This window comes from Asterias amurensis, chromosome 16, assembly GCF_032118995.1.
Source record: "Asterias amurensis chromosome 16, ASM3211899v1".
Taxonomy (NCBI): Eukaryota; Metazoa; Echinodermata; class Asteroidea; order Forcipulatida; family Asteriidae; genus Asterias; species Asterias amurensis.
In genome coordinates, this window is record NC_092663.1 from 4,591,932 (window position 1) to 4,617,163 (window position 25,232).

Here is a 25,232-nt window from a genome sequence, read left to right on the forward strand (position 1 = left end):
GGTCGAGTAGTGTTGTTGTAGGCCTAACGTCGGATTTAACTGCAAAGTTCCAGAACCATGATGAAGGCTATGTGAAATAATGCAAAGTCAAAAGTGATTATGTACATGGGCTCACCTGTAGCTCTCTCGGGCTCCTTGATAGCTAACTAAGTCATTGCCCCGTAAACGTTTCCCGTTTTTATTTGTGTGAAGTTTTAGTTTGGGCGGCAAAAAAAAATTCAAAACGGGAGTTATCTAATGGTCTAGAAGAGTAGTAAACCTGGACCCTCTTGGATTATAAGGTAGGCCAACGCAGAATCAATTTGTTAAAAACCTTTATCAACAGTAAAACAACTTGAAAGCTCTTATCAAAATTCCCAGGTGACAATCGGAACGTAAACTTTTTGGGGACCAGCACGCCGCAGGCTAAAACTTTGGCAATAGTAGTGCCATGCCGCGATAGTGAGTAAAGAGCATGCACTCTATAGAACCATGAACCAATAATAAAACAAAAAAACATACAAAAAGATAAGATGCTCCGAACGAACGCCCTCCTCTCAAAAACATGCGGTCAGCCGGTGTCGCATGCAATAATGTCCGCTATGCAATACACTGTACTATCCGGAAGACATTATTGCATTATGCAATCGTGTCCGCCCGGACGCTGCTGCATAATGCAATTATTAGTGTGTCCGCCCGGACACATTTGCATATGCAGATGTGTCCACTACGTGCAAATCCGTCCTTGCAGTAAATTAAACGCCCTTGGTCGACGACGGAATACTTGACATTTTTTTTACAAGCTAAGAGCATACATCATGAATGACTTTAGGAAGTGTTCGGGCGTTGGGATGGGTAGGCCTATTTGCTGCAATCATTATACGTGAATAGTTCATCGGTGAATGCACGCTCGCTAAATACGCGCACACAATTTACAGATGTACAGTCAGTCATGTACATGTCCGCTGTTGCATATCCCCGGTAATGATTGCATATGCAAAAGTGTCCGGTGCGGACAGTATTGCATGGCGGACACAATTGCATCTAACATCGGCTCCCCCGGCTTTAAATTTGTATACAGTCTAGTAGTAGAGCCGTCAAAAAGACAAACACATAAAGTATGGGATAAAAATAATCTCCAGAAATCATCATACTCAATCTGAACAATATTTTTTATACAAAAAACAATCAGAAAGCCTATCTCGAGCGAGGGCTCCCTGTGGCAATTTTGTGTAGGCTTGGCCAGAGTGGCCAGGCAGGAAGCCAGGAGAGCAGATAATTCAACAATAATTAAATAGCGCCCTCTATTGTCAGTAGAGCTCTAGAGGGCGCTATATCAAATTAATTATTGGAATTTTTATGTCGTCTGCCACCACAGTCTATCAACATTAACAACAACAAGCTACCACTACCAGCAGTGCGTGGCAGTAGTGCAGGGATTCTCGACGTCAGTTTAATAAAGGTATAGGTCTGCTTTGACTTAAGTCTAGATTACAGTGATTTATTTATGTTATGGATGTAAATACAGATTTATCATTTTTTCCTGATCTGCAGGAGTGCAGGATTAAGATAAAAAATAAACCCAAGAAGAAAAAAAAAGGCTATAAATAATAAGCTAAGTGGTTTTGTGTACATCATACTTTTTAATTGTAGGACACTTACTTATAACTTGTGACAACACACAGCAATGTCTGAATGTTGACAGTCCACATAATTGTTTACATTCTGTTCAGTATCTTACTTTACTTTCACTTCAGAAGTTCAGTACGGTTATGATGGTAGAAAGCTTCCCTTTAACAGTCAAATAATGTTGAGCCACATCTGAGCTGTCAGTACTACTACTACTACTACTAGTATAGTAGGAAGAAGTGTTGAGTAAAACAATGTCACCAAAACTTTTCGTCTCATAAGACGATAATTATTTTGTTGCAGTAATACTAATATCAGTACTGCACTGGTGCGACTACATTCCTCTCTGCGGGAGGGATGGATGTTCTTTTTGGAAGGTACATTAGGTTGATATAAATATGTAAAACTAATATATATCTGTGGAAATTTGTTCTTTATCTTATTACAAAAAGAACACAAACTCTTTGCCTTGCAAGTTGCATACTCACTGTTAATTAACGTGTGTTGCCATCCTGTGATTCTGTTCTAAAGAAGATGGTACGTGCAAAGTAGCCATTTCTCTCGGTGTTAACTTAATAAGTCACAATTTTATTCCCCACCAGTCTTGCTGATAGGACGCCATCCTGTTTTACTGCTCAGTTCTATTGGATGCCTTTGACCAAGCAGCAGAGAGGGTCTAGCTACACGTTGTACCACCATCCATACACAGTCTCTTGACGAAACCACCTCTCTCTAGACATGAAGTTTGTTACCCTGAACACCGGTGATAAGATGCCAATATTCGGTCGTAAGTTATTTCAGATTCTTTCAGATTGTCTTTAGTTTCCTGGTTATGCTAAGGGAATGTATGAGAAAGTGTAGATTTGTGGATAGAATGTACGAGCCGAAGGTGAGTACAGTGTAGTCATTAGTCTATACACTTGTCTCCCTATTCATTGTTTACCCCTTGCTTTTTTTCTGTGTGCTTTCTGACTCCTCTCTCTCTATTTATGTATTTCCACTTCACTGCGCATGTTACAATCAGATACATAAGAGCAACTATAAATATAAATATTAATAGTTAACTTGCGGGTACAACCATGGGTAAAAAGTAAAAACTCTTTTGAGGGAGTGTTGGCTCTGAAAAGAGCCGGTTTGGTCTCGACGTTTCGAACAGTATACTCTGCTCGTCTTCAGGAGAAACCACTCCCTCGAAAGAGTTTTTTCCCATGGTTGTACCCGCAAGTTTACTATTAATATTTATATTTATAGTTACTCTTATTCTCCACACCATGCAAAGCTTCAAACACCATTTAATCAGATACATGTTCATGTGTTGTTCAGCCCTCGAGAAAGACTCTAGGGTTAAACGGCTGGCCAATAACTATTTTTGCCTTTTCTTCTTGCAGTTGGTACATTCCAGTTAGTAGGCGAGGAGTTGGTACACAGTACTCTGGACACTGCTCTGAAGCTGGGCTATCGAGCCATAGGTTAGAAACAAAGGATCTCATGCACACATTTGTATTCCACTGGCAAAGCAAGCCAAATATGCCCATTGGCAAGCAAACCAAAGGGTATTATTGTGTTTGCCTTCCCGTGTGTGAGTAGAATCATTCAAACTGGGGACCTATAACAAAAGAGGACAATAGGGTCCACGGTTTGAGAAAGGTCCACAGTTGTGGAAGTGTCGTGGCCGAGCAGTTAAGAGCACCGAATTCGAACTCTGGTGTTTCTGATCAGCAGAGTGTGGGTTCGAATCCCCAGCCACGACACCTGTGTCCTTAAGCAAGACACTTTACCATTGCTTCGTCCTTCGGATGGGGCATAAAGCCGTTTGTCCCATGTGTTATGTAACGCATGTAAAAGAAACCAGTGCACTTATCGAAAAGAGAAGGGGTTCGCCCCGGTGTTCCTGGTTGTGGCTGCTTAATGCGCCGTAGCACCTTGTAAACCCTTATAAGTGCTACATAATTGGGTCTCAGAATCCATCACTGCAATAACCTATCTTTCTGAAGTATATGTACTCAGTACCTTGAGTACCTGGTTTGGTAGATACGTGCGCTATATAAGACCTGAATATTATATTAGTTGGAAAACGTGTACAAAACCAACGGGAGCTGTTGCAAAAAAGTATAAACAAAAAAGGGACAATGAATATGTAGGAGGTCCAAGGTTGCAGGCGTATACACATTTGGGTGCGAGTACATTCAAACCCGGGACCTTTAAACAAAAAGAGGACAATAGTGTCCACGGTTCGGGAAAGGTCCACAGTTGGAAAACATGTACAAAACCAATGGGAGCTGTTGTTGCTAAAACGTTTGAGTATAAACAAAAGGGGGACAATAGGTGGTCAAAGGTTGCAGGCGAAAACACACTCGTCTTGTTTTTGTATTTTTCTTAGATACAGCATCAGTGTACAGGAATGAGACGGACCTTGGCAACTCTATGAAAGAACTTCTCCCAAAGTATGGATTAAGCAGATCTGACCTGTTTATTACAAGTAAACTGGGTAAGAAAAAAATATCTAAAATGCTCACTTTTGGTAAATTCGTTTTGTTTTGTTTCAGCATGTTTAGGCCCAACTTCATCAAGCTGTTTTAAAAGCAAAAGATGTGGAATCGTGGAAGGAGTAGGGGTTAACCCCAGTGTTTCTGGCTCACCTTACTCTCGTTTACAAGTTTCTTCAGGCTTACAAACTACAGTGATGAACCTCACTTATGAGGCATCCTTTGTTTCATGACCGGAAATATACATACCTGTTTACAGGTCTGGGGTTTTATCTTGATAGGGCAAGGCCATTTTCGATTTGCAAAGGGCACTTCCATTAAAAAAAAACTTTAGACAAGGGCAAGGCCGTTTTCGTTTTGCAAAGGGCACTTCTGTTTAAAAAAAACTTTAGTCAATGGGAAACTTTTGAAGGGGCACCGAGGCCAAGACCAAGACCAGGGGCAACGGAGGCAATGGGCTCTGTGGCCTGCGTGTAACTCTAGGCCTGTTATGTACTATTCCATTGTTTGTCCTTGGTGAAATGATCTTCCCATCAAAGGAACTGGGCAAACTCCCACAAGGGGATATAAACACCAAGCTGACAACAGCCAATCACTCTCATACACACTTGGTTTAACGTCTATGATTATGAATTACGCAAATCAAGAAATTGTGATTCAGTAACTAGACAACAATATTTATTCTAGTCATTGTGACCTCAGCGGTTAGCTGGGGAATCCAAACCCACAACCTTGTGATTGCAAGTCCTGCAGTCTAACCACTGGACCAAGGTTAGCTTGGTAGGATTCAAACCCACAACCCCGTGATTGCAAGTCCTGCAGTCTAACCACTGGACCGCAGTTAGCTTGGTAGGATTCGAACCCACAACATTGTGATTGCAAGTCCTGCAGTCTAACCACTGGACCAAGGTTAGCTTGGTAGGATTCAAACCCACAACCTTGTGATTGCAAGTACTGCAGTCTAACCACTGGACCAAGGTTAGCTTGGTAGGTAAGGGTAGCTTGGTAGGATTTGAACCGACAACCTTGTGATTGCAAGTCTTGCAGTCTAATCACTTGACCACGATGACCAGCGACGTTTGATTTTGAGAGTTTGTTTTTGTTTTAATCAGACCCCAGAGATCATGGTTTGGACGAGGCGTACTCAGCTTGTCAAGCATCCCTAGATAGACTTCAGCTAGACTACCTTGATCTGTATCTAATCCACTGGCCAGCCAAAGCCAAACTGAAATCTGAAGACACTCGTCATCCAAGCTTCAGAAAAGAGTCGTGGATTGCTTTCGAAAGGCTTTACAAAGAAGGTACGAGATAAGAAGAAACAATAAATAAATAGTGAACTTGCGGGTACAACCATGTGTAAATATCTTCTGAAGACGAGCATAGTATACTGTTCGAAACGTCGAGACCAAACCGGCTCTTTTCAGAGCCAACACTAAACCTAAGAGATTTACACATGGTTGTACCCCCAAATTCACTATTTATTTATATAATAGATGTTAAATTTGGAGATAAAGAATATAAATTTTGGTTTTTACCCATACACCGATGTGTGTTAGCACTGTATACTCAGTACTTTCCCGAGTCCTGTTTATTTATAGTTTCTTCTTATTTCTCAACACCATGCAAAGCTTCAAACAATATTTAAGGTACAAGATGTTGAAATACACTGTTACAGCAGATTGAAGCTTTTTCGGCATGATCAACATGTTGGATGTCATAGAATTATGAAGGTATGATTTTAGTCATTGCATGGTTGGTTTGCGGTAAACACCATTAGTGTATCTCCTTGCCAGGTAGAGTTACATCTAGAAGGAAGTTAAATCTAGTTGTCTGGTTGTTGCACACGCGTGTGAAACAAAATTAAGTTGGAACAACAGAAATCACCTTATTACAATAACTTCTTCTGAAAGATTTCATTTAATTAACAACAAATGTTTGATTTTGCTTTTAAAAAGGTAAAGTGAAAAACATTGGCGTTTCAAACTATACAGTAAAGCACATGGAGGAGATGGGATCGTATGCCAGCATAAGACCATCAGTACTGCAGGTAAGCAGAGCTGGGAATGGCATCAGATGTGTCTGAGCCGTAGAGTTATATATAAGAACTAGAGGGCGCACTGGTGATGCTGCTTGCGCAAATGCGGCGAAACTGCGTTGAATATGAAGTACACGTTGGAGTTTGTGTTTATTGAACGAAACGCGATGCTGTTTTGTCAACTTACAAAATGGCCGCACAAACACACGCTGGAAGATGCTGTTTTGTCAACTTAGAAAATGGCCGCCTGCGCGCATACCGGGCCGTGTATATAGGCCAATTTGCCTCTAGTTCTTATAACACTATGGTCTTTCCACACAGGGGTAAAATTGGTACCTGTTAGGGCAGAGATGGTTTATGTGAATGATTAGCTTAGAGCGCTGGAACTCGCAGTACCTGCTGTATACTCCCCAGGGAGCTGAGATGGTTTAAACAGCCAATAAAGGATGATCTCAAATATATAGATAGTACAGTTTTCTAACAGCTGCAGTCCATCCAGGAAACATAAAAAATATATTGAGTCTCTTACCTTACGTTAAAACATGATAAAAATGGGTTTTCTCCAGAACGCTCTAAGCCAAATTCCTGCAAAACATGGGGTCAAACAAACCCGCGCGACAAAGGAATCGTGACGTCAGTGGCGGCTATTTGGTGTGGAAATGCCAAAGCTGGAGAACTGTGTTCAAAACCAATAGGGGAAATTCGGGGGTCATTATAATAGATAAGCCGTTTTTTACTCTCGGCTGAAAAAGCCACGCGGCCGGGTGCATTTTTGACTCGAGATACAATGTATGTATTCCTAAATGCAAATTTTGAGAGTAAAATGGTTATTAACCGGTATATCTGCGATGTCTATTTGGCCATAAAAAGGTAAAAGTTGACATATTGAGATCATCCTTTATTGGCTCTTTAAGGAATGAAACATAATGGGCCAGCGATCAAGGGACAATAACGTCAGAAGCACTTTGATATGCCCTTCGAGCTGAGCTAAATACTATATGCAAATTGATTATTATGAGTGAGTTACTGCCGAAAGGAAGGTATACATTTGGCAATCTCCAATAAAACTAATGGCAATAAAATGACTTGGTTAGAGGTACATCTTGTATCGAAAGCATTTTGAGACTTATTTCACTTTATAATGTAATAAGGTTGCTGTAAATCTCGCCTTCTCTGTTTCTCCGCTAGGTTGAGTTCCACCCTTTCTTAGTACAGACTGAACTTCAAGAATGGTGCAAAGCCAATGATGTACATCTACAGGCCTACACATCACTCAAGGGAGTAGAGGTATAATGTACTACTATTATACAAATATTGACTTCGCCTCGGGAAAATAGAACGCTCCGGGGATCACTGAGTCAATATTTGTTTTATAACACCCCAAACATTTCTAAAATTGTACTATTAAGTTACAGACCTGAATGCTTCAATCCACGCACGACACAAATACAGATTGCAAAAACTTTTACTGTGCTGCATGTAGTGTCATGTAATCCGAAATGGTTACAGACTATTAATTTATCATCCTCGTACACACAACGGACGTCTGGGTACTGCACGCCGTGTGATAGTCTTCGGACTAGCGCATGGCAAACCGATGCACTATCACACGGCAAACCAATGCACTATCGCACGACCGCCGTCTAGTAAAACTAAGACATATCATGTGACGTGCTCTAAACCAATGAAAAGGCAGAGTATTGGTAAGGGGTGTTATAAAAGTTTTATGGCTGATGAATGGTCTGTAGCACCAGACACAGTACTACATGTAGGCCATATTTTATAGCTTCTTAGTTTTGCTGGATTTAAACTAGATTTGAACCGCAATCCAACCCTAGATAATGAGTTTTTGGTTTGATTTGACAGCTTTTGAGTGACCCAGTCATTGTTACCATCGCAGAGCGTACAGACAGGACACCAGCCCAAGTCTTGCTTCAATGGGCGGTGCAACAAAATATAGGTATGTATGAAAATTGCCGCCCCAATCATCCTTAAACCTTCCTGCCTTTATCAGCACCACTACACAATTGTTGAATGTCATGAATGTGTTATTAATAATAATAACAATAATAATACTACTCTTTTATATATTGCCCTTTACACACCCGAAAGCTTTTCCAAAATTATTACCCCTGGTCACAGAGCCATTTAATTCAATCCTTAAACCATCTCAGCTCCCTGGGGAGTTTATAGCCTGTGCAAAAAAGTATGCGCTCCAAAGCTAAATCAAACACAAGAACCATCTCTGCCCTCACAGGTACCCATTTACCCCTGGGTGGAGAGAAGCAATTAAAGTAAAAGTGTTTGCTCAGGGACATGAGTGTCACAACTGAGATTTAAACCTGCACTCAGCTGAACAGAAACACCAGAGCTCGAGTTCGGTGCTCTAATCTGCTCGGCCACGACACGCCATGTTGTGAGGGGACCCACAGTGTTTTTACACCTGAGGGATCAGAGCAGATGGCACTCGAGGCAAAGCCGGAGGAAACATTCTACAAGTTTGTGTCGGGGTAATCATTTTAAAGGTACAATGTTGACCTTGTGTTTGTTCTACATTTTTTTCTGTCATATTCAATCAAGATAATGCAAAGACTTTTGGTTTTGAAAATCTTGTTTCAGGTACCATTCCAATGTCCACAAATCCAGAACACATCGCTGAAAATATCGGCGTGTTCCGAGATGGCACTACTGACTGGCTGACAGACAAAGACATCAGTGAGATTTCAAGGCTTCATCGAGGTGAAAAGTTTCGCTGGGATCCCTCTCACATACTATGAGTCTCTACAAATAGGTGGTAAAGTCGTTGCCGAGCAGTTAAGAGCACCGGACTTGAACTCTTGTGTTTCTGATCAGCAGAGTTACATGTATCATACTAACTTTGTCCTTCGAATGGGATATGACAATAAGCGTAACATAACATAACAATTTAAATTTATAAGGTGCAATTCCATCAAGATCATAGCACACTAGAGAGAAACTTACTTGGAAAAACATGAAAAAGGCGATTCTTACGGACTTCACGAAAAGCAGAAAGAGTATAAGATTCCCAAATGACAGCAGGGAGATTGTTCCAAATCATTGACCCAGCAACACTGAAAGCTTTTTGACCAAGAACGTTGTTTGCTCTAGGAACATTCAAGCGAGTGGCGTCAAGTGTGGACCGAAGAAATAGTGGAAGATTGTAATGTGACAGTAAAGTGGTAATACAGTATAAGGTGTAGTTTTGTTCAAGTACATGTATTTAAAAACAAGAAGAGCAATTTTATAAATTGATTAATTCCTTAATTTGTAGCCAATGAAGTTTCTCAAGTGATGGGGTAATAATTATGCTCTCTCAAGGTGGTGGAACATGTTAAACGAGCTGCACTACTTTGTAATCTTTGAACTCTGACCAATTCCGATGACTTGGCACCTAACAAAGTCCTGCGTCTTGGGATTGGTAGAGCATGTAAATGGACCTAGGACACAAGAGCAAGGACAAGTAAGGGTTAAACCCCGTTTTTTTTTCACAGAGCAATCACCCTTCATTACAGGTTTCCTAAGGCTTAGCCTTGATGAAGGCGCTCCAGCCAGCCGCGACCTGCAAAATCCCAGTCCCCATCATGGAATTCCGCCAGCGCACCCTCCCCTATACACAACACACAGTGCATAATACGTGCACAGCGTATGTACACATACGTACGATACATGCACGGTACATGTTCTTTGAGCCACACACACCAGGTTGAATACACGACCGTACTCGTGACTACGCTATACTGTTCTCGCTGTACAATGTACAGCACAAACAATGTACACGTTGTTCGTGTATACACTGCGTGCAGTTTTTGTCGCCGCGCGCCGGGCCGGGGCACACTACGCCAACAGCCTTGAATCAAGGCTACCTAAGGCTAAGCTTTCAAGCTACAATGTAGTTTCACTACCAGATATCTATAATACACAAATTGTCACACATGTATTTTGTGCAAGCACGTACATGTAGTTACCCAAAACCTCAGAATAAAAACATCATTACACCAGATTTTATAATGAATTATATTACAGTTTTATTAGTTAATTCATATTATGCGATCACTTCCACAAATTAAACACTCCAGGGAGTACAAAACATCTACAGCTTGGTGACATCACTGTAACCGTAACTTGTTAAAATGTTACATATGTTACCATAACCTAGAAATGCGAGTCACACATTTGATGCGGTAACACCTATAGCAATACAATACAATAACACCCCATGTTACTGTTACTAAAAAGTTGTTACCTCTCATACAAAATAGGTTTATTACTGTAACTTGTTGAAATGTTACATGCTACCATAACCTTACAATGTGCGTGACACATTTGTTGTTACTGTTACATGTCTACAACTTCAAAAAGTCTTTTCCTCTCGTACAAAACATGTTAATTTATTGTAGTCTATCCAATATTTTTCTCAACTGAGGTGAACATTTGTAGAAAGCCTTAAACATTGCGTCTAAGAAATATTTGTGCATGAAAATGAGTTAATTTACCACAGCAGTAAAGCCTATCTGACTGCAACGCTCGATATTTGGCCCTTAGAGTAAAACGTATGACTATTGAGTGAGTTCAAAGGCTGACCAACATGTACATTTAGTGGTTTGATTAACTTTCAGGTAATTTAATACAATTTATGCCGAGGGAAATATGAAGAATATCATGCCTAATTCATCTTTGCCAAAGAGCATTTGGTTTCTAGACAGCTAAATAAATATCGGCGTGTGCGTTTTATTTTTTTTTAAGAAGTCATGGTTTCTTCAACCCAAAATAATGTAAGCTGTTGTGTCTTTTTAGTTATCAGATTGTTTTCTTGAATATGACTTTATTTCGGAGGGACATATTTCGCTGAATTTTGTTTTCCTACATTATGTACGTGTATGAACATCAAAAAGAGTAGTTTTGTTTTTCTAGTACATGTTCATACTGTATGAACTTCAAAATCACTGGTAATTAAAGGAACACGTTGCCTTGGATCGGTCGAGTTGGTCTTTGAAAAGCGTCTTGTAACTGTTTGTTATAACATCGATATGGTTAGAAAGATGTTGTAAAAGTAGAATACAATGATCTACACAAATATGCCTCGAAATTGCGTGGTTTTCGTTTAACCTCGTCGACAAACATGGTCGGCCATTTATGGGAGTCAAAACTTTGACTCCCATAAATGGCCGACCGTGTTAGTTCGCGACGTAAAATGAAAACCGTGCAATTTTGAGTGATACTTGTGTGGATCATTATATTCTACTTTTAAAATATCTTTCTAACCATATGCATTTCATAACAAACTGTTTCAAACGCTTTTCATAAACCAACTCGTCCGATCCAAGGCAACGTGTTCCTTTAAGCTTGGAGACTAAAATAATGATTGGGTTATCCTAATCGATCATGTATAATGGCTTTAAATAATGACTTACTATTTTGTATTATTTGTTAATATTTGTTGATGCCCATGAAACATGTGAAATAATGCTAAAAAAAGAAGTCAGTTTAATACAATGTAGCAGACTTTGCTTTCAACTTCTGTTGTGAATGAATGGCTTGGAATGTACATGTAGATACCATCATACAGTTCTATCTTGCCTTTAACTACAGAAACATGCCATAGTATACATTAGTAAACCATCATAAAAACAAAACAGCCTTTGGCTGTAAGAATTACACAGCATTCAATGTCCTACGTGTACAAAAACAACTGAACCAAGCTATGTTGACAACTACTGCAGTGATGCATAGCTTTAAAGATAATGGCAGACTTTGATGCTTAAGTTAGAATGACATCCAAATTTTTTCGATTGATGATCAACCCAACTTGAGTTACTGGCCCAACTGGAGTACACTGTAGTTAAGCCTGTCCCAACTATAGCCACTTCTGTGGCTGGGACAGGCCCAGCTTTGTACTTTCCAAGTTGGGATGACAACAAAAGTTGGGCCGTAATGCTGAAAGCGACTACTTTACCAAGGTTTACAAAAAACACAATAACTAGAACTCTTCATGAATAAATATACGCACATAACTCGCCTACACCATGTAATTTACACCTAGTATAAAAAGATCTACAAAAAACCATATTAATGCAGTGTTACACAACGTGCATTTCTTCTATCCAAACAAATTATGAATTTCATTCTGGGCCCAACTTCATTGAGCTGCTTAACCAGAAAATTTTGCCTGACAACTGTCTGCTAAGCAGAAATGAGCAGGCTACCAGTCACAATTTGTACATGTGACATGGTAGTTTGGCTGGTAACCTTGTTCTGGTAAGCATACTTTTGTTGTGCTTAGCTTCTTTTTGTGCATAAGCAGCTCTATGAAATTAGGCCCTGTTCATGTTCTCTACAAAAACCGCCAATAATTATGCATCAAGACTACCTAGGGGAACCACACGCAGCATCAAAGCAGAGATTCAACATGTGGGGGACTTGTTCCCCTTGCGAGCTAATGTTCACATCAATGAGAGTATCAGAGGGACCTGACTAATGTCCTTCCTTGCTTCGCTGTGCGTATTTACTGAATAAGGAATGAGCGAAATGACTGCAACCAATCAGTTAAAATGTTCCACAAACTGGAATGCCAGAAGCTAACCATTGCTTGGTTGAATAGCTAACCAGTAACTACACTCTCTACATGTATTATCTGGTGGTGATGATGACCTTCTTGATTTACGTTGGACATAATGAATAAAAAGCACAAGTTTCCAAATCCCATAGTGACCACACTCTCCAACGTACTTAAAACTTGTCACACTGTAACAGGCTTTAAAACACCAGAGAAATTATTAATGGATACATGGGGCAACCCTAACAAATACAACATAGGAAACCCTAATGGGTACCTGTGTAACCCCAACAGTCACAGCTAGGGTAACCTAATAGGTACATGTACATGGTTAACCCTCACAGGTATGCAGGTAACCCTAACAAATACAACATAGGAAACCCTAATGGGTACCTGTGTAACCCCAACAGTCACAGCTAGGGTAACCTAACAGGTACATGTACATGGTTAACCCTCACAGGTATGCAGGCAACCCTAACAAATACAACATAGGAAACCCTAATGGGTACCTGTGTAACCCCAACAGTCACAGCTAGGGTAACCTAACAGGTACATGTACATGGTTAACCCTCACAGGTATGCAGGTAACCCTAACAAATACAACATAGGAAACCCTAATGGGTACCTGTGTAACCCCAACAGTCACAGCTAGGGTAACCTAACAGGTACATGTACATGGTTAACCATCACAGGTATGTAGGTAACCCTAACAAATACAACATAGGAAACCCTAATGGGTACCTGTGTAACCCCAACAGTCACAGCTAGGGTAACCTAATAGGTACATGTACATGGTTAACCCTCACAGGTATGCAGGCAACCCTAACACATACAACATAGGAAACCCTAATGGGTACCTGTGTAACCCCAACAGTCACAGCTAGGGTAACCTAATAGGTACATGTACATGGTTAACCCTCACAGGTATGCAGGTAACCCTAACAAATACAACATAGGAAATCCTAATGGGTACCTGTGTAACCCCAACAGTCACAGCTAGGGTAACCTAATACATGTAGGTACATGTACATGTACATGGTTAACCCTCACAGGTATGCAGGTAACCCTAACAGGTACAACAATGGTAACCCAAATAGGTACATTGCAGGTAACCTTGACAGGTACATTAAAACCTAACAGGTATGCCAAGGGTTGCAAGATGAGTACATGTACATTTGTAACCCTGATTGGTAGATACGTAACCCAAACAGGTACAATGGTAACCCACAACTGTACACAATATTAAACCCTTGGGTACATGGGTAAACCCTATAATGGGTGCATGAGTAAACCCATTGATACTATAAGTAACCCTACATGGATATTTCATTCACGTACATGTACATGTACATGTACAGTCATGACAGTAGTCCTTTCACAGCACCATGCAATACTCTATATCAGTTGCTTCATAAGCAGTACATAGCGTTAGGGTTGGAAGGAAATTTTTCACAAGGCTGGAATAACAATCTTGTCTGGGAAAAGCCGAACTAAAGTGTGACCAATGCACAAGCCACTGTTAAGTTTCTTACACATACATTGTAGCACCAGAAACAAATTATACTTTAACTAAAGTACCTTGTAAACCCGGGTTGAAAGTAAAAAGGGTGAAAACATTGTATAAGAATTGTTGACGCAAGCATTATTCTGTGTTTTACAGTGAATGAGTTGAAGAAGAAAAAAAACTTAATTCCAGAAGCAAATTTGCAGAAAAATTTTAGACAATATTTTGGATTATAAATCAGAAACAGACTCTAGTAAAATATTGTTCTTGGATTTTTCTTGATTTACATAAATTGTACATTTCTTCATGCACGCCCTTCTTGTAAATAAATTGAATCTGAATCCTTAACTTTTTGTGCGAAATCATTTTTTTTCTTAGGAAGGTTATATTTTTCATAAATGTAAAGGTTGCAATTTCATGAAGCAGATAAAAGTACTTAACATTTTATTCTTCTGCTGAGCAAAGATTAACAGGGAACCAGTCACAAGACACACTACATGTACATGGTATTTAGGCTGGTAACCAGTTTCTGCAAAGCGAGATTTCTCTAAGCGAACAGTTATTATTTCTTAAAGGGACATTACAGAATTGGTAAGAAATTATTTTTTGTCTAAGATCACAGATTTACATAAAAATTATACGAACTAATGACGATGATAGTAGAAAACATCCCTTGAAATATTTCCGTCTGAAATGTCATATTTGATGAGAAATAAATTATAAAACTAATTTCCCGTTTGGAGTTTATTTATCACTCAGAGAGGGCTATTTTGAACTTTTTTAAATCGATGTCATGAAAAATATGTATTGTCGGTTTTACACTATTTTCTCAAGACCCAGATGGCTGATCGATCTCAAACTTCTACAGGTTTGTCAATTTATGTAAATGGTTGATTACATTAAGTGCTTACACAGCCAGCAACTGTTTTGTTAGCAAAAACCAATCCTGTAATGTTACCCCAACAGCTTCATGAAATTGGGACCGAACCATAAATGTTTGGACCTGAACAAAAAAGTGGCCACAGAACCATCAGATAAGATGCTGTTAACAAAGTACTAGATTTTCACTTAAAAGACAGTGGACACTATTGGTAATTGTCAAAGACTAGTCTTCACAGTGTACCTCAACATATGCATGAAATAAAGAACCTGTGAAAATTTGAGCTCAAGCGGTGGTCGAAGTTGCGAGATAAAAATGAAAGAAAAAACACCCTTGTCACACTAAGTTATGTGCTTTCAGATGCTTGATTTCGAGACCCCAAATCCTAAACTTGAGGTCTCGAAATCAAATTCGATGAAAATTACTTCTTTCTCAAAAACTATGTCACTTCAGAGGGAGCCGTTTCTCACAATGTCTTATACTATCAACCCTAACCCATTACTCGCAATCAAGAAAGGTTTTATGATGATAATTGTATTGAGTAATTACCAATAGTATCAGCTGCCTTTAACCGGTACTTTGTACTACATGTAAACTTCTCTGTTAAATGAAGGAATACAATAAATAAATATATATCCAATGATAACAATTGTCGGCAATAAAGGTAATTTGGTGCATTGAACATTTCAAATAAACACTAATTTGATATGATACACTTTGCAGTTGTTCACTTATTGTTTCCTTTTCTAGTATTGTTCTCTAAACCATTAATCTATAGTTTCACAAATTTACTTTGATGACAAATAACCAAGGTATAAAAAACCAATACTGGGAAGCACTTTGAATAGGTAATACATGATGATGCAACCCATAATAGTCAATGGCTAGAGTGAAAAACAAAATGCTGACAGTTTCCGTTAAAGGCAATGGACACTGTTGGTAATTACTCAAAGTATTTGTTAGCATACAAACTTACTACAACGGAGAGCTGTTGATAATATATAACATTGTAAGAAATGGCTCCCTCTGAAGAAACATAAAGTTGGGAAAGGTTATTTCTCACTCAAATATTCAAAGATTTCAGGCCTGAAGCCTTCTTAAGGCATCTGAAAACACACAAAAAAATGTGTGCAACAAGGGTGTTTTTTTTTCTTCTCATTTCTCTCCTCTTTTGCAAATTCGATGACCAAGTGAGCCAAAATTTCCACAGGTTTGTTATTTTCATGCATATGTTGGGATACACCAAGTGAGAGTACTGGCCTTTGACAATTACCCAACATGTCCAGTGCTTTAAAGAAAAAAATGAAAAAAATGAAATATAAATCTAAAACATGCCTCTTCTTTTGTTGGGTCTTGCATCGAAATATCCTACCATAATGATGCACAAACATTTACAAAGAAAACCAAAACCTGAAAGGTTTAAGAAACAGTGCCACTTTTATCTTATCTTAGCCTTTGTGATTTTTCCTAAACTATAACCAAAACTAAAAAGTTGGCAAATTCAGGACTTATTATAGACAATGTGGCTAGGTGGAAAACCAAGCAATGTAATGGTAAGTATAGACTCTTGCTACCTACTTTATGCGTAATATGAAGTTAAACAGAAATGCTTATTAGGCTATAATCCTATTTCGTATTAATAACTTTCTTTAGAAAGACTTCCAGATTTAATTATACGGAAGCATTTTGGTATTTGGCAAACATTTCCTAAAAAGACAACTTTTCTTTCTTTCACAAAACCGTGATAGAAACATTACAATGTATTTGAAATGGTGTTATAACATTTTGCCTGAATGCTTGCTTAAAGGATTTTGACACATTTTGAAGATCAAGTTTTTGGACATGTCATGAAGTTTCAGCTTCATCAGTTGTCAAGTTTTTTAGTAAAAAAAAAAAGTGAAAACCACGTAGCAATGTTATCATGAAAGTCGCATTAGTCCGCTGTACATGCTTCAATAATTTTCGTCTTACCGAGATGCAAATTATTTTTGCGACATTGTTTTCCACTCAAAACTACAGCACCTCAGCAAGTAATATTTCAAGGAAAGCTTTTAACCATCATTATCTTTAAATCGTGTAAGTTTAATGTAAATCTATGGAAATTTGTGTCGTTTGCAAGAGGCAACTTTGATTAATTATGTTAAACATGTTAAAAACAACTGAACTAAATGCCTGCTTGGCTCAAATTAAAACCTGTGTGTTTGCAATGGGAGACTTTTTGACAGTCCCTTTTCACAGTTTTCGCCAGAAGTGCACACGCTCAGACCTAGGCGCGCATTTTACCGAGCATATGCGCGCCCGCTTTAAGTCGCAAAAAGGGATCATTATGTCTGCTGCAACCAGGCAATGGCCGCTCAAAAGGAACGCTGGCAACACCTTTTACAAAGAGAGCTGTGTTTACCAAGGTACTACAAAAACGAGCTGGGTTTTTTTCTAGGTAAAGTAACAGCAACATTAAAGAGTGGGGAGGATTGGGGGGGGGGGGGGTTGCAGGGATGTTTCATTTTACATGTGCTATACACGAACCATGTACAGAGAAGTTACGTTCTGTCCAACTACAATTAAGGATTAGAATTTTAAAAGAGTTTTTAACTTATACATGTACTGTTTGCTGTTCATAGAAGCTAATATTTAAGAACATCAAAGTTTAAGTTACATCTGTTTCTCAAGCTTGGAAATTGTATATTAATTACCGGCAATTCTATGTTCTTGGAAGCTCTTTCTTTGTGAGGTTGAATTCCAATAGACCGATCCATTAAGCTCCGTCCCCTTGTGAATTGATCAATCACAACGCTGCACGCAATGAAGGTCCGACAAATAAGGTCCGACAGGCGTGCGCGTATGCTTGGCGCGCGCAGCAGATTGTGCAGAAAGGCATTGGAGAGGCTCACGTGTTCTTGCTCACACGTGCGTCGTGGGCGGAGCCTAATGGATTTGTCTGTTGTGGTAGCACTCAAGGCAAGTCCTAGGACTAGTCCCAAGTTAGGACTATCTTTGTGAAATCGACCCCTAAGGTAGGTTTCACATAGAGTTAAGACTAGTCTTATCTCTCTCAAGTTAGGACGAGTTACTCGTCCTAACTTAGGACTAGCCTTATGCTTTTAATAACTCCTAAAGAGTCCTAGGACCAGTTCCATGTTAGGATTATCTTTGTGCAATCGACCCCCGTACCTAAAGGATTACCCTAAACCTTATTTTCCTGTTGCATGTATCTTTCTGGGCTCTGATGAATTCAGGGCCCATTTCCGTACAGCTGACATCAGTCAATATGCCTTTAACAGCTTTAACAAAGACTCTTTGTTTTGCTGTGCAACACTGATCCCCCCAAGGGTCCAGTCGTCAGAATACCAGGGTTTAAACTTGTTACCGAACTGTGTGCTCTAATCTTAGCTGATGCTTTTCTGGAGTTTTGCTACGTTGATCCCACAAGCCTCTAAGACCAGTCATCCTATTACCAGGGTAAAACTTGTTACCGAACTGTGTGCTCTTATCTCAGCTGATGCTCCTCTGGCGTTTTGCTACGTTGATCCCACAAGCCTCTAAGACCAGTCATCCTATTACCAAGGTAAAACTTGTTACCGAACTGTGTGCTCTAATCTTAGCTGATGCTTCTCTGGAGTTTTGCTACGTTGATCCCACAAGCCTCTAAGACCAGTCATCCTATTACCAGGGTTAAACTTGTTACCGAACGGTGTCCTCTAGTTTTATCTGATGCTTCTCTGGCGTTTTGCAAAATCTTTCCCACAAGCCTCTAAGACCAGCTGTCACATTACCAGGGTTGAACTCAAAACCAAACTCATGTGATCTATTCGTTGCCGACACTTCTCTGAATGTTTGCGCAGCGTCGATAGCTAGCAGTAGTCACTTGATGCAAGTTGGACTGTTTTATAAAATATTGAATGAAAAATGACCAAGCGAGGGGGTACTTCCATCACTTGATCAGACTCAGCTTGCCGCTTTTGAGTTTCTCAAGTCGCTTGTTCAGGTGGCTATTCTCTGTTTCAATTTCTTCGTATTTATCTCTTAAAGTACGGATCTGGAAAAAAAAAGAGCAAAAAATGTATGAATTATTTGGTTTACATGAATCTAAACAGTATTGTAAAATATAATTCAAAGTGTTCTAGACATAAACAGTGTAAGCTATGCCTGATTAACATGGATACAAATTTGGTAAAGAAAAGTACCTTTATCTATTTTCTAGGATATCTAGACTTTATAACTATTATAATAATCAAATACTTAAAGGCACTGTAAACATTTGGTAATTATCAAAGACCAGTGTTTTCACTTGGTGATCCCATCATAACCATAAAATAACAAGCCTGTGAAAATTTGGGCACAATTGGTCATCGAAGTTGCGAGAAAATTATGAAAGAAAAAACACCCTTATTGGACGAATTTATCTGCTTTCAGAAAGGAATAAAAGACTTCTAGCTAGCAGTCTTTTATTATTTTAGTGAGAGATTACCTCTTTCTCAAAAACTATGTTACTTCAGAGGGAGTCGTTTCCCAAAATATTTTATACTATCAACAGCTTTCCAATGCTTGTTAACAAGTATGTTTTTAAGTTTTAATATTTGTTAATATTTGTAAATACCAAACGTGTACCTTCCCTTTCAAGCCTACAAATCCAAGATAGAAAAAACCTCATGAGGCTTACAGAGCAAAAAACAAACAAAACAACTAAAGCAACATAACAATATGTGTACATTAACAGCAACCAAGATGCACTCAGTGACATAACAGAATTTGCATTGTCAGTCATAATTATTATTACAATAAACACACACACACACTGCAAGATAATGTCACCAAGAGCCACATATTATATCAAAAAGCATGATTGTAATCTACATCTGTGTTTCGTCATATACTTGAAGGTTTGGTTTGGCTTCTGGGTCACAGTCCATGAGTTTTCAATTCAATCAACATTTATGTCATATTGGTGAAAAACAGAGAGTAATAAACAAGTTAAAGGCACTGGACACTATTGGTAATTGCTCAAAATAATTGTCAGCATAAAAACTTACTTGTTAGCGATGATTGGAGAGCTGTTGATAGTTTCAGGCATGCAACTGCCCGATGAAAAAAAAAGAGGAAACTTTTCGAGACCCACAATGGTACCCTAAAAAGTGTTGAGGTTTTTTATGCTCTTAGGTTCATTGTTAGCATGTAAGACAAAGTGGAGTGTTTCATACAACTAAAATAACATGGAAAAAACACCTTGCCTATGTATGCACCGTAATTCGAAGGTGGCAAAACATTGGGAGTTGATTAAGTAGAGGAAAACTAACTATTGTTGTCCAGGTAATTATGAAATTTGCATAAAATTATTATCCCCCCCCCCAAAAAAAAAAAAAACCTGGGAAACAATAGTTACTTTTCCTCAACTTAATCAACTCCCGATGCTTTGCCACCTTACAATGGTCGGTGCGAGCCACTTGTCGCCGCTTGCCGTCGTTAAATCTCCCTCTTGCACACCACACAATATGCCATTCCTGGCTTGTCCACTTTCCGGACGGTTTCGGAGAGCAGTTTACCGTCTACGTCTTTTTTTTCCCAACCAGAACCACTTCCAGGTAGTTTTTACTCCTTTATCTATGGCTTTAATTTGGCCAGGTACCACTCGGTACCGCTCTAAAATATAATTTCTTTTGGATGTCATTTTGACGGACGTTTGAAGATGCGACTGTTTCGTAACGCAATGTGAGACAAGCACACAGTATACATGTACGTTTGGTAATTAACTCACACACACATACATGTACAACACGTGTATACTATTGCAAAATAGCGGGACCAGACGAAGACACGACCTTAGACTCATTTCAAGGCTGTATAATAACTTGGTTTAGCACACAACTCGCCCGCGCCACGGGGTGCGTTCCACTGTTCCAGATTTTTCGATCGTAAACACGGCTATTAATGACCGCACGCAGTGTGTAAACGTATGCATTGCTTGCTGTGGGCTTTATATTGACCATGCAGTAGAATGGATTGCGTACCGAGGCAGAGGCCAGACCATGCGTTACGATGCATTGTTGAATTTATCTTAAGATCGCGCTAACCGCGGAATGTATTTTTTTAGCGCTAATCATATTTTTAAAAACGCGGAATTCCGCGGAAACGCGGAAGAGTTGCATGCCTGTAGTTTAAAACATTTTGAGAAACGGCTCCCTCTGAAGTACTGCGTTTCCGAGAAGTTATTTCTTACTAAAATATTTTAATTTGATTTTGAGACCTCAGAATTTGATTTTTAGGTCTCGAATTCAAGCATCTGAAAGAACACAACTTCGTGTGACAAGGGTGTTTTTTCTTCCATTATTATCTCGCAACTTCAAACGACCAATTGAGTTAAAATTTTCACAGGTTTGTTATTGTGTGCATATATTGAAATACACCAAGTGAGAAGACTGGTCTTTGACAATAACCAAAGGTGTCCAGTGTCTTTAAGTGCAATTATAAAAGAAAAATAGTTGTGAAAAGAAAAAGAAAATAGTTTTATGTAATGGATATGGAGCAAACCAATGTGGGAGCATTTACAGACACCACAAAGGCTTCTCTTGAAATGCCTGACAAATACAAAACTTAAGAAATTACAGCCAAAATAAAAGCGACAAACGAACAAAATATTAACAAATAAAAAGACAGATGGTATAAGGCAAAAAATAGTTTAATGGCCTGACGTTTCCATTTTGGGCTGACATGGCTAAGAGCACTGAATTCAAACTCTGTAGTTCTGATCAGCAGAGTGTGGGTTCGAATCCCCAGCCGTGACACTTATGTCCTTGAGCAAGACACTTAGCCATTGCTTCGTCCTTCGGATGGGACGTAAAGCCATTGGTCCCATGTGTTGTGTAACGCATGTTAAAGAACCCAGTTCACTTATCGAGAAGAGAAGGGGGTTCGCCCTGGTGTTCTTGGCTGTGGCTGCTGTATGCGCCGTAGCACCTTGTAAACCCTTATACCGTGCTAAATAATTGGGTCTCAGAATGCATCACCTCAATAACCTATCTTTCTGAAAGTTTGTAAATACTCAGCGTCTTGAGTACATTGTTGAAAGATACGTGCGCTATATAAGAATTTGATATTATTATTATTATTTGGTTTCTTGGTCAGAAATAAAAAATTCTAATGATAATAAGGCCCTGCGCCGCTCGTACCTCTCTTTGGAGTTTACGTCGTTCCTGTTTGAGCTCCTCTTCGACCTTCTCTGCTGTTTCAGACGAGGCCTTGCATCGTTTGAGTTGACTTTCTAACCTCATTACCTACAAGACAACAAAAAATAAATATTTTTGTTTATTAGTTTATAATACTGCGTAAATCCCTATATACATGTATGTTTGTTTAAAGGCAGTGGACACTATTGGTAATTAATCAAAATAATAAGCATAAAACCTTTCTTGGTGACGAGTAATGTAGAGAGGTTGATGGTATAAAACATTTTGAGAAACGGCTCCCTCTGAAGTACCATAGTAGTCAGGCAGCTTATGACCATATTTGAGATGGATGTGGACGTTCCGGACAAAAGCACCAAATTTTGTCCATGTGTTCCTTAATACCTAAGCTTTGCATTTTTGATAGGAACCACCTCACCAAGACGTATTATGGCGGCCATCTTGGATTTCCAAGATGGCCGCCATTTAAAAACCTGTTTTTGCCAGTATCTCACCTCCTGAGTCACCTAGGATCACAATTATGGTGTCTAGATATACATTTCCATGGTCAAGGAATACATCTTCACCACTTAGAAAAGCAACAGTGCTTTATTTCCTTTGTATGGCGGCCATCTTGCATTTTTAAGATGGTAACCATATGAAAAACCCATATTTGCCGGTATCTCGCCTCCAAAGTCACATAGAATCACAAATAGTGTGTCCAAATATATATTTCCATGGTCAATGGATCCAACTGTACCACTCAGAAGAGCAGCAGTGCCTTCTTTCTTTTATATAGCGGCCATCTTGGGTTTTCAAGATGGCCGCCATATGAAGAAAACACATATTTTATCAATATCTCACCTTCTAAATCACTTATAATCACAATTATGGTGACCAAATATACATTTTCATGGTCAAGGAATCTAACTGTACCACTCAGAAGAGCAGCAGTGCCTTCTATCTTGGGTTTTCAAGATTAACGTCATGTGAAGAAAACCCATATTTTTTATCAATATCACACCTAAATCACTTATAATCACAATTACAATTATGGTGACCAAATAATATACATTTTCATGGTCAAGGAATCCAACTGTACCATTTAGAAGAGCAGTGCTTTCTTTCTTTTATGTAGTGGCCATCTTGGGTTTTCAAGATGGCCGTCATAAGAAGACAAAAACGTATTTGCCAATATATCACCTTTAAGTCACTTAGAGTCACAATAATGGCTTCTTAATATATATTGTTATGGTCAAGGAGTGCAACTGTACCACTTGGCAAAGCAGGCCATTGATCACTTTCAATATTGCTGCCAAGTATAAACCCATTCAATATCTCACCTCCTTCGTTCGTTGATCTGGATCACAAATTTGATATTTGACAACTTGGGTCATACCCCACCTAGTACAACTGCAAAAGGTTAAATTTCATAGCACACTGGTCCAGACGTGGCAGGTGATTTGATGGCATTGTCTTGGCCAGATAATAGTAGATCTGGGCCAGGTATGATGTTAGATCTGAGCTAGGTCTGGCAACACAAGGTGAGATGTTGTTAGATCTGAGCCAGGTCTGGTTACACCAGGTGAGCATCTAGTGCACATTCTTGATTGGCTGTCGAGAGTCCATGTCTCGGCTCCTTACAGAAGTACAGACTCAACTGTGGCAACTGTTGATGTCACCGTGGAGACCTCACCCGCCTCATGCCATGAAGTGCCTTCCATGCCAAGACTCTCCTTACTCTTAAACTACTTATTGTACAGTATGATACGTCTAGTGACCTTAAACATGTAAATGAAACAAAAGAGGGGTTGAGCCAGAAGAGAGGCAATGGAGATCCCCAGATTATAAGTTGTTGCAGCATGCAACACGAGTTGCCTAAAAGATTGGAGTGACAGCAGAGTGAAAAAACCCACACATTCCAGTGACTGAGGATGGACTCTCGTTCGAAATATTGGCTGGAGTTCTGCAAGGCGACACGCTGGCTCCATTTCATTGCACTTGACTACGCCCTGAGACGAGCCCTCAAAGAACACGAGGATCTAGGCTTCACCATCACCCCAAGAAAGTTTAGAAGAATCGGCCTAGTGACCCTCTCCGACCTAGACTTCGCAGATGATATAGCCCTACTGTCTGACAACATCATAGAGGCGCAAGAGCTACTCAGCAGAGTTGAGTCGGAGTGTGAGAAGGTTGGTCTCCATCTCAATGCCAAGAAGACGGAGTATATGGTATACAACATTGGGGATCATGCTCCGCTAAAAGACCTTAGGAGGTTCATCACTAAAGGAGGTGGACGACTTCAAGTACCTCGGCTCCACGATGCAGACAACAGAGAAAGACATCAATGTCCATAAGGCGCTTGCATGGAAAGTCCTCCATGACATGAAGAAGATCTGGACATCTCAGCTCCCAAATGGTTTAAAGCTGAGATTCTTTCATGCGGTAATAGAAACCATCCTGCTGTATGTGTGTGAGTCTTGGACTCTCAACAAGGCCATGACCAAATCTATCAGTGGTTGCTACACCAGGATGCTACAGATGGCATAGAATGTCTCCTGGAGGGATCACATCACCAACCTTGAGCTGGTCACTGTCTACGGCACCCAGAGCTACCAGCCAATAAAGTCATCGTGTGGGAGCCCACTCACGGCAGGTGCGGCCCTAGAAGACCCACCAAGACTATGCTAAAGACCCTGCTTGAAGACGCAGAAGTAATCAACAAGGAGGAGCTAATCAGCTGTATGCAGGATAGAGTTGTGTGGCGTGTCAGACATAGAGCCTGACTCAAACATGCTGCAACGCGACAACTTGGGTCGACTGAGTGAGTGAGTGAGTGAGTGAGTGAGTCTCGATGATGACAGCCAATTATTGGTTCCTAGGGGACTTTTTTTACCTGGTGCTTTCAAGGCCTTCATTAAACCTTAAAACTCCCAGATGGCCACCATAAAAAAGAAAACATTGCTGCTGTTCTATTTGTATGCATTA

At 39.6% G+C, this 25,232-nt stretch overlaps 2 protein-coding genes across 3 annotated transcripts in view; one reads left to right on the plus strand and one right to left on the minus strand.

The window, feature by feature from the left end:
• The first annotated feature begins 1,351 nt into the window (after positions 1 to 1,351).
• On the plus strand, positions 1,352 to 9,082 carry LOC139949266 (glyoxal reductase-like). The gene is made up of 9 exons (XM_071947663.1): positions 1,352 to 1,441; positions 2,211 to 2,395; positions 2,997 to 3,077; positions 3,989 to 4,096; positions 5,207 to 5,395; positions 6,050 to 6,141; positions 7,318 to 7,416; positions 7,996 to 8,089; positions 8,749 to 9,082. The coding sequence occupies exons 2-9, from the start codon at positions 2,347 to 2,349 to the stop codon at positions 8,904 to 8,906; spliced, it is 870 nt and encodes a 289-aa protein (XP_071803764.1). The 5' UTR covers positions 1,352 to 1,441; positions 2,211 to 2,346; the 3' UTR covers positions 8,907 to 9,082.
• A 9,902-nt stretch (positions 9,083 to 18,984) lies between these two features.
• The window catches only part of LOC139949265 (leucine-rich repeat flightless-interacting protein 2-like), a 44,008-nt gene continuing 37,760 nt past the window's right edge, over positions 18,985 to 25,232 (minus strand). For both annotated transcript variants that reach the window (XM_071947662.1, XM_071947661.1), the window contains 2 exons: positions 22,251 to 22,355; positions 18,985 to 19,123 (listed from right to left, as the gene is read on the minus strand). In XM_071947662.1, the coding sequence (XP_071803763.1) occupies positions 19,019 to 19,123; positions 22,251 to 22,355 (210 nt within the window). In that variant the 3' untranslated portion in view covers positions 18,985 to 19,018. The remainder of the gene's footprint in view (positions 19,124 to 22,250; positions 22,356 to 25,232) is intronic.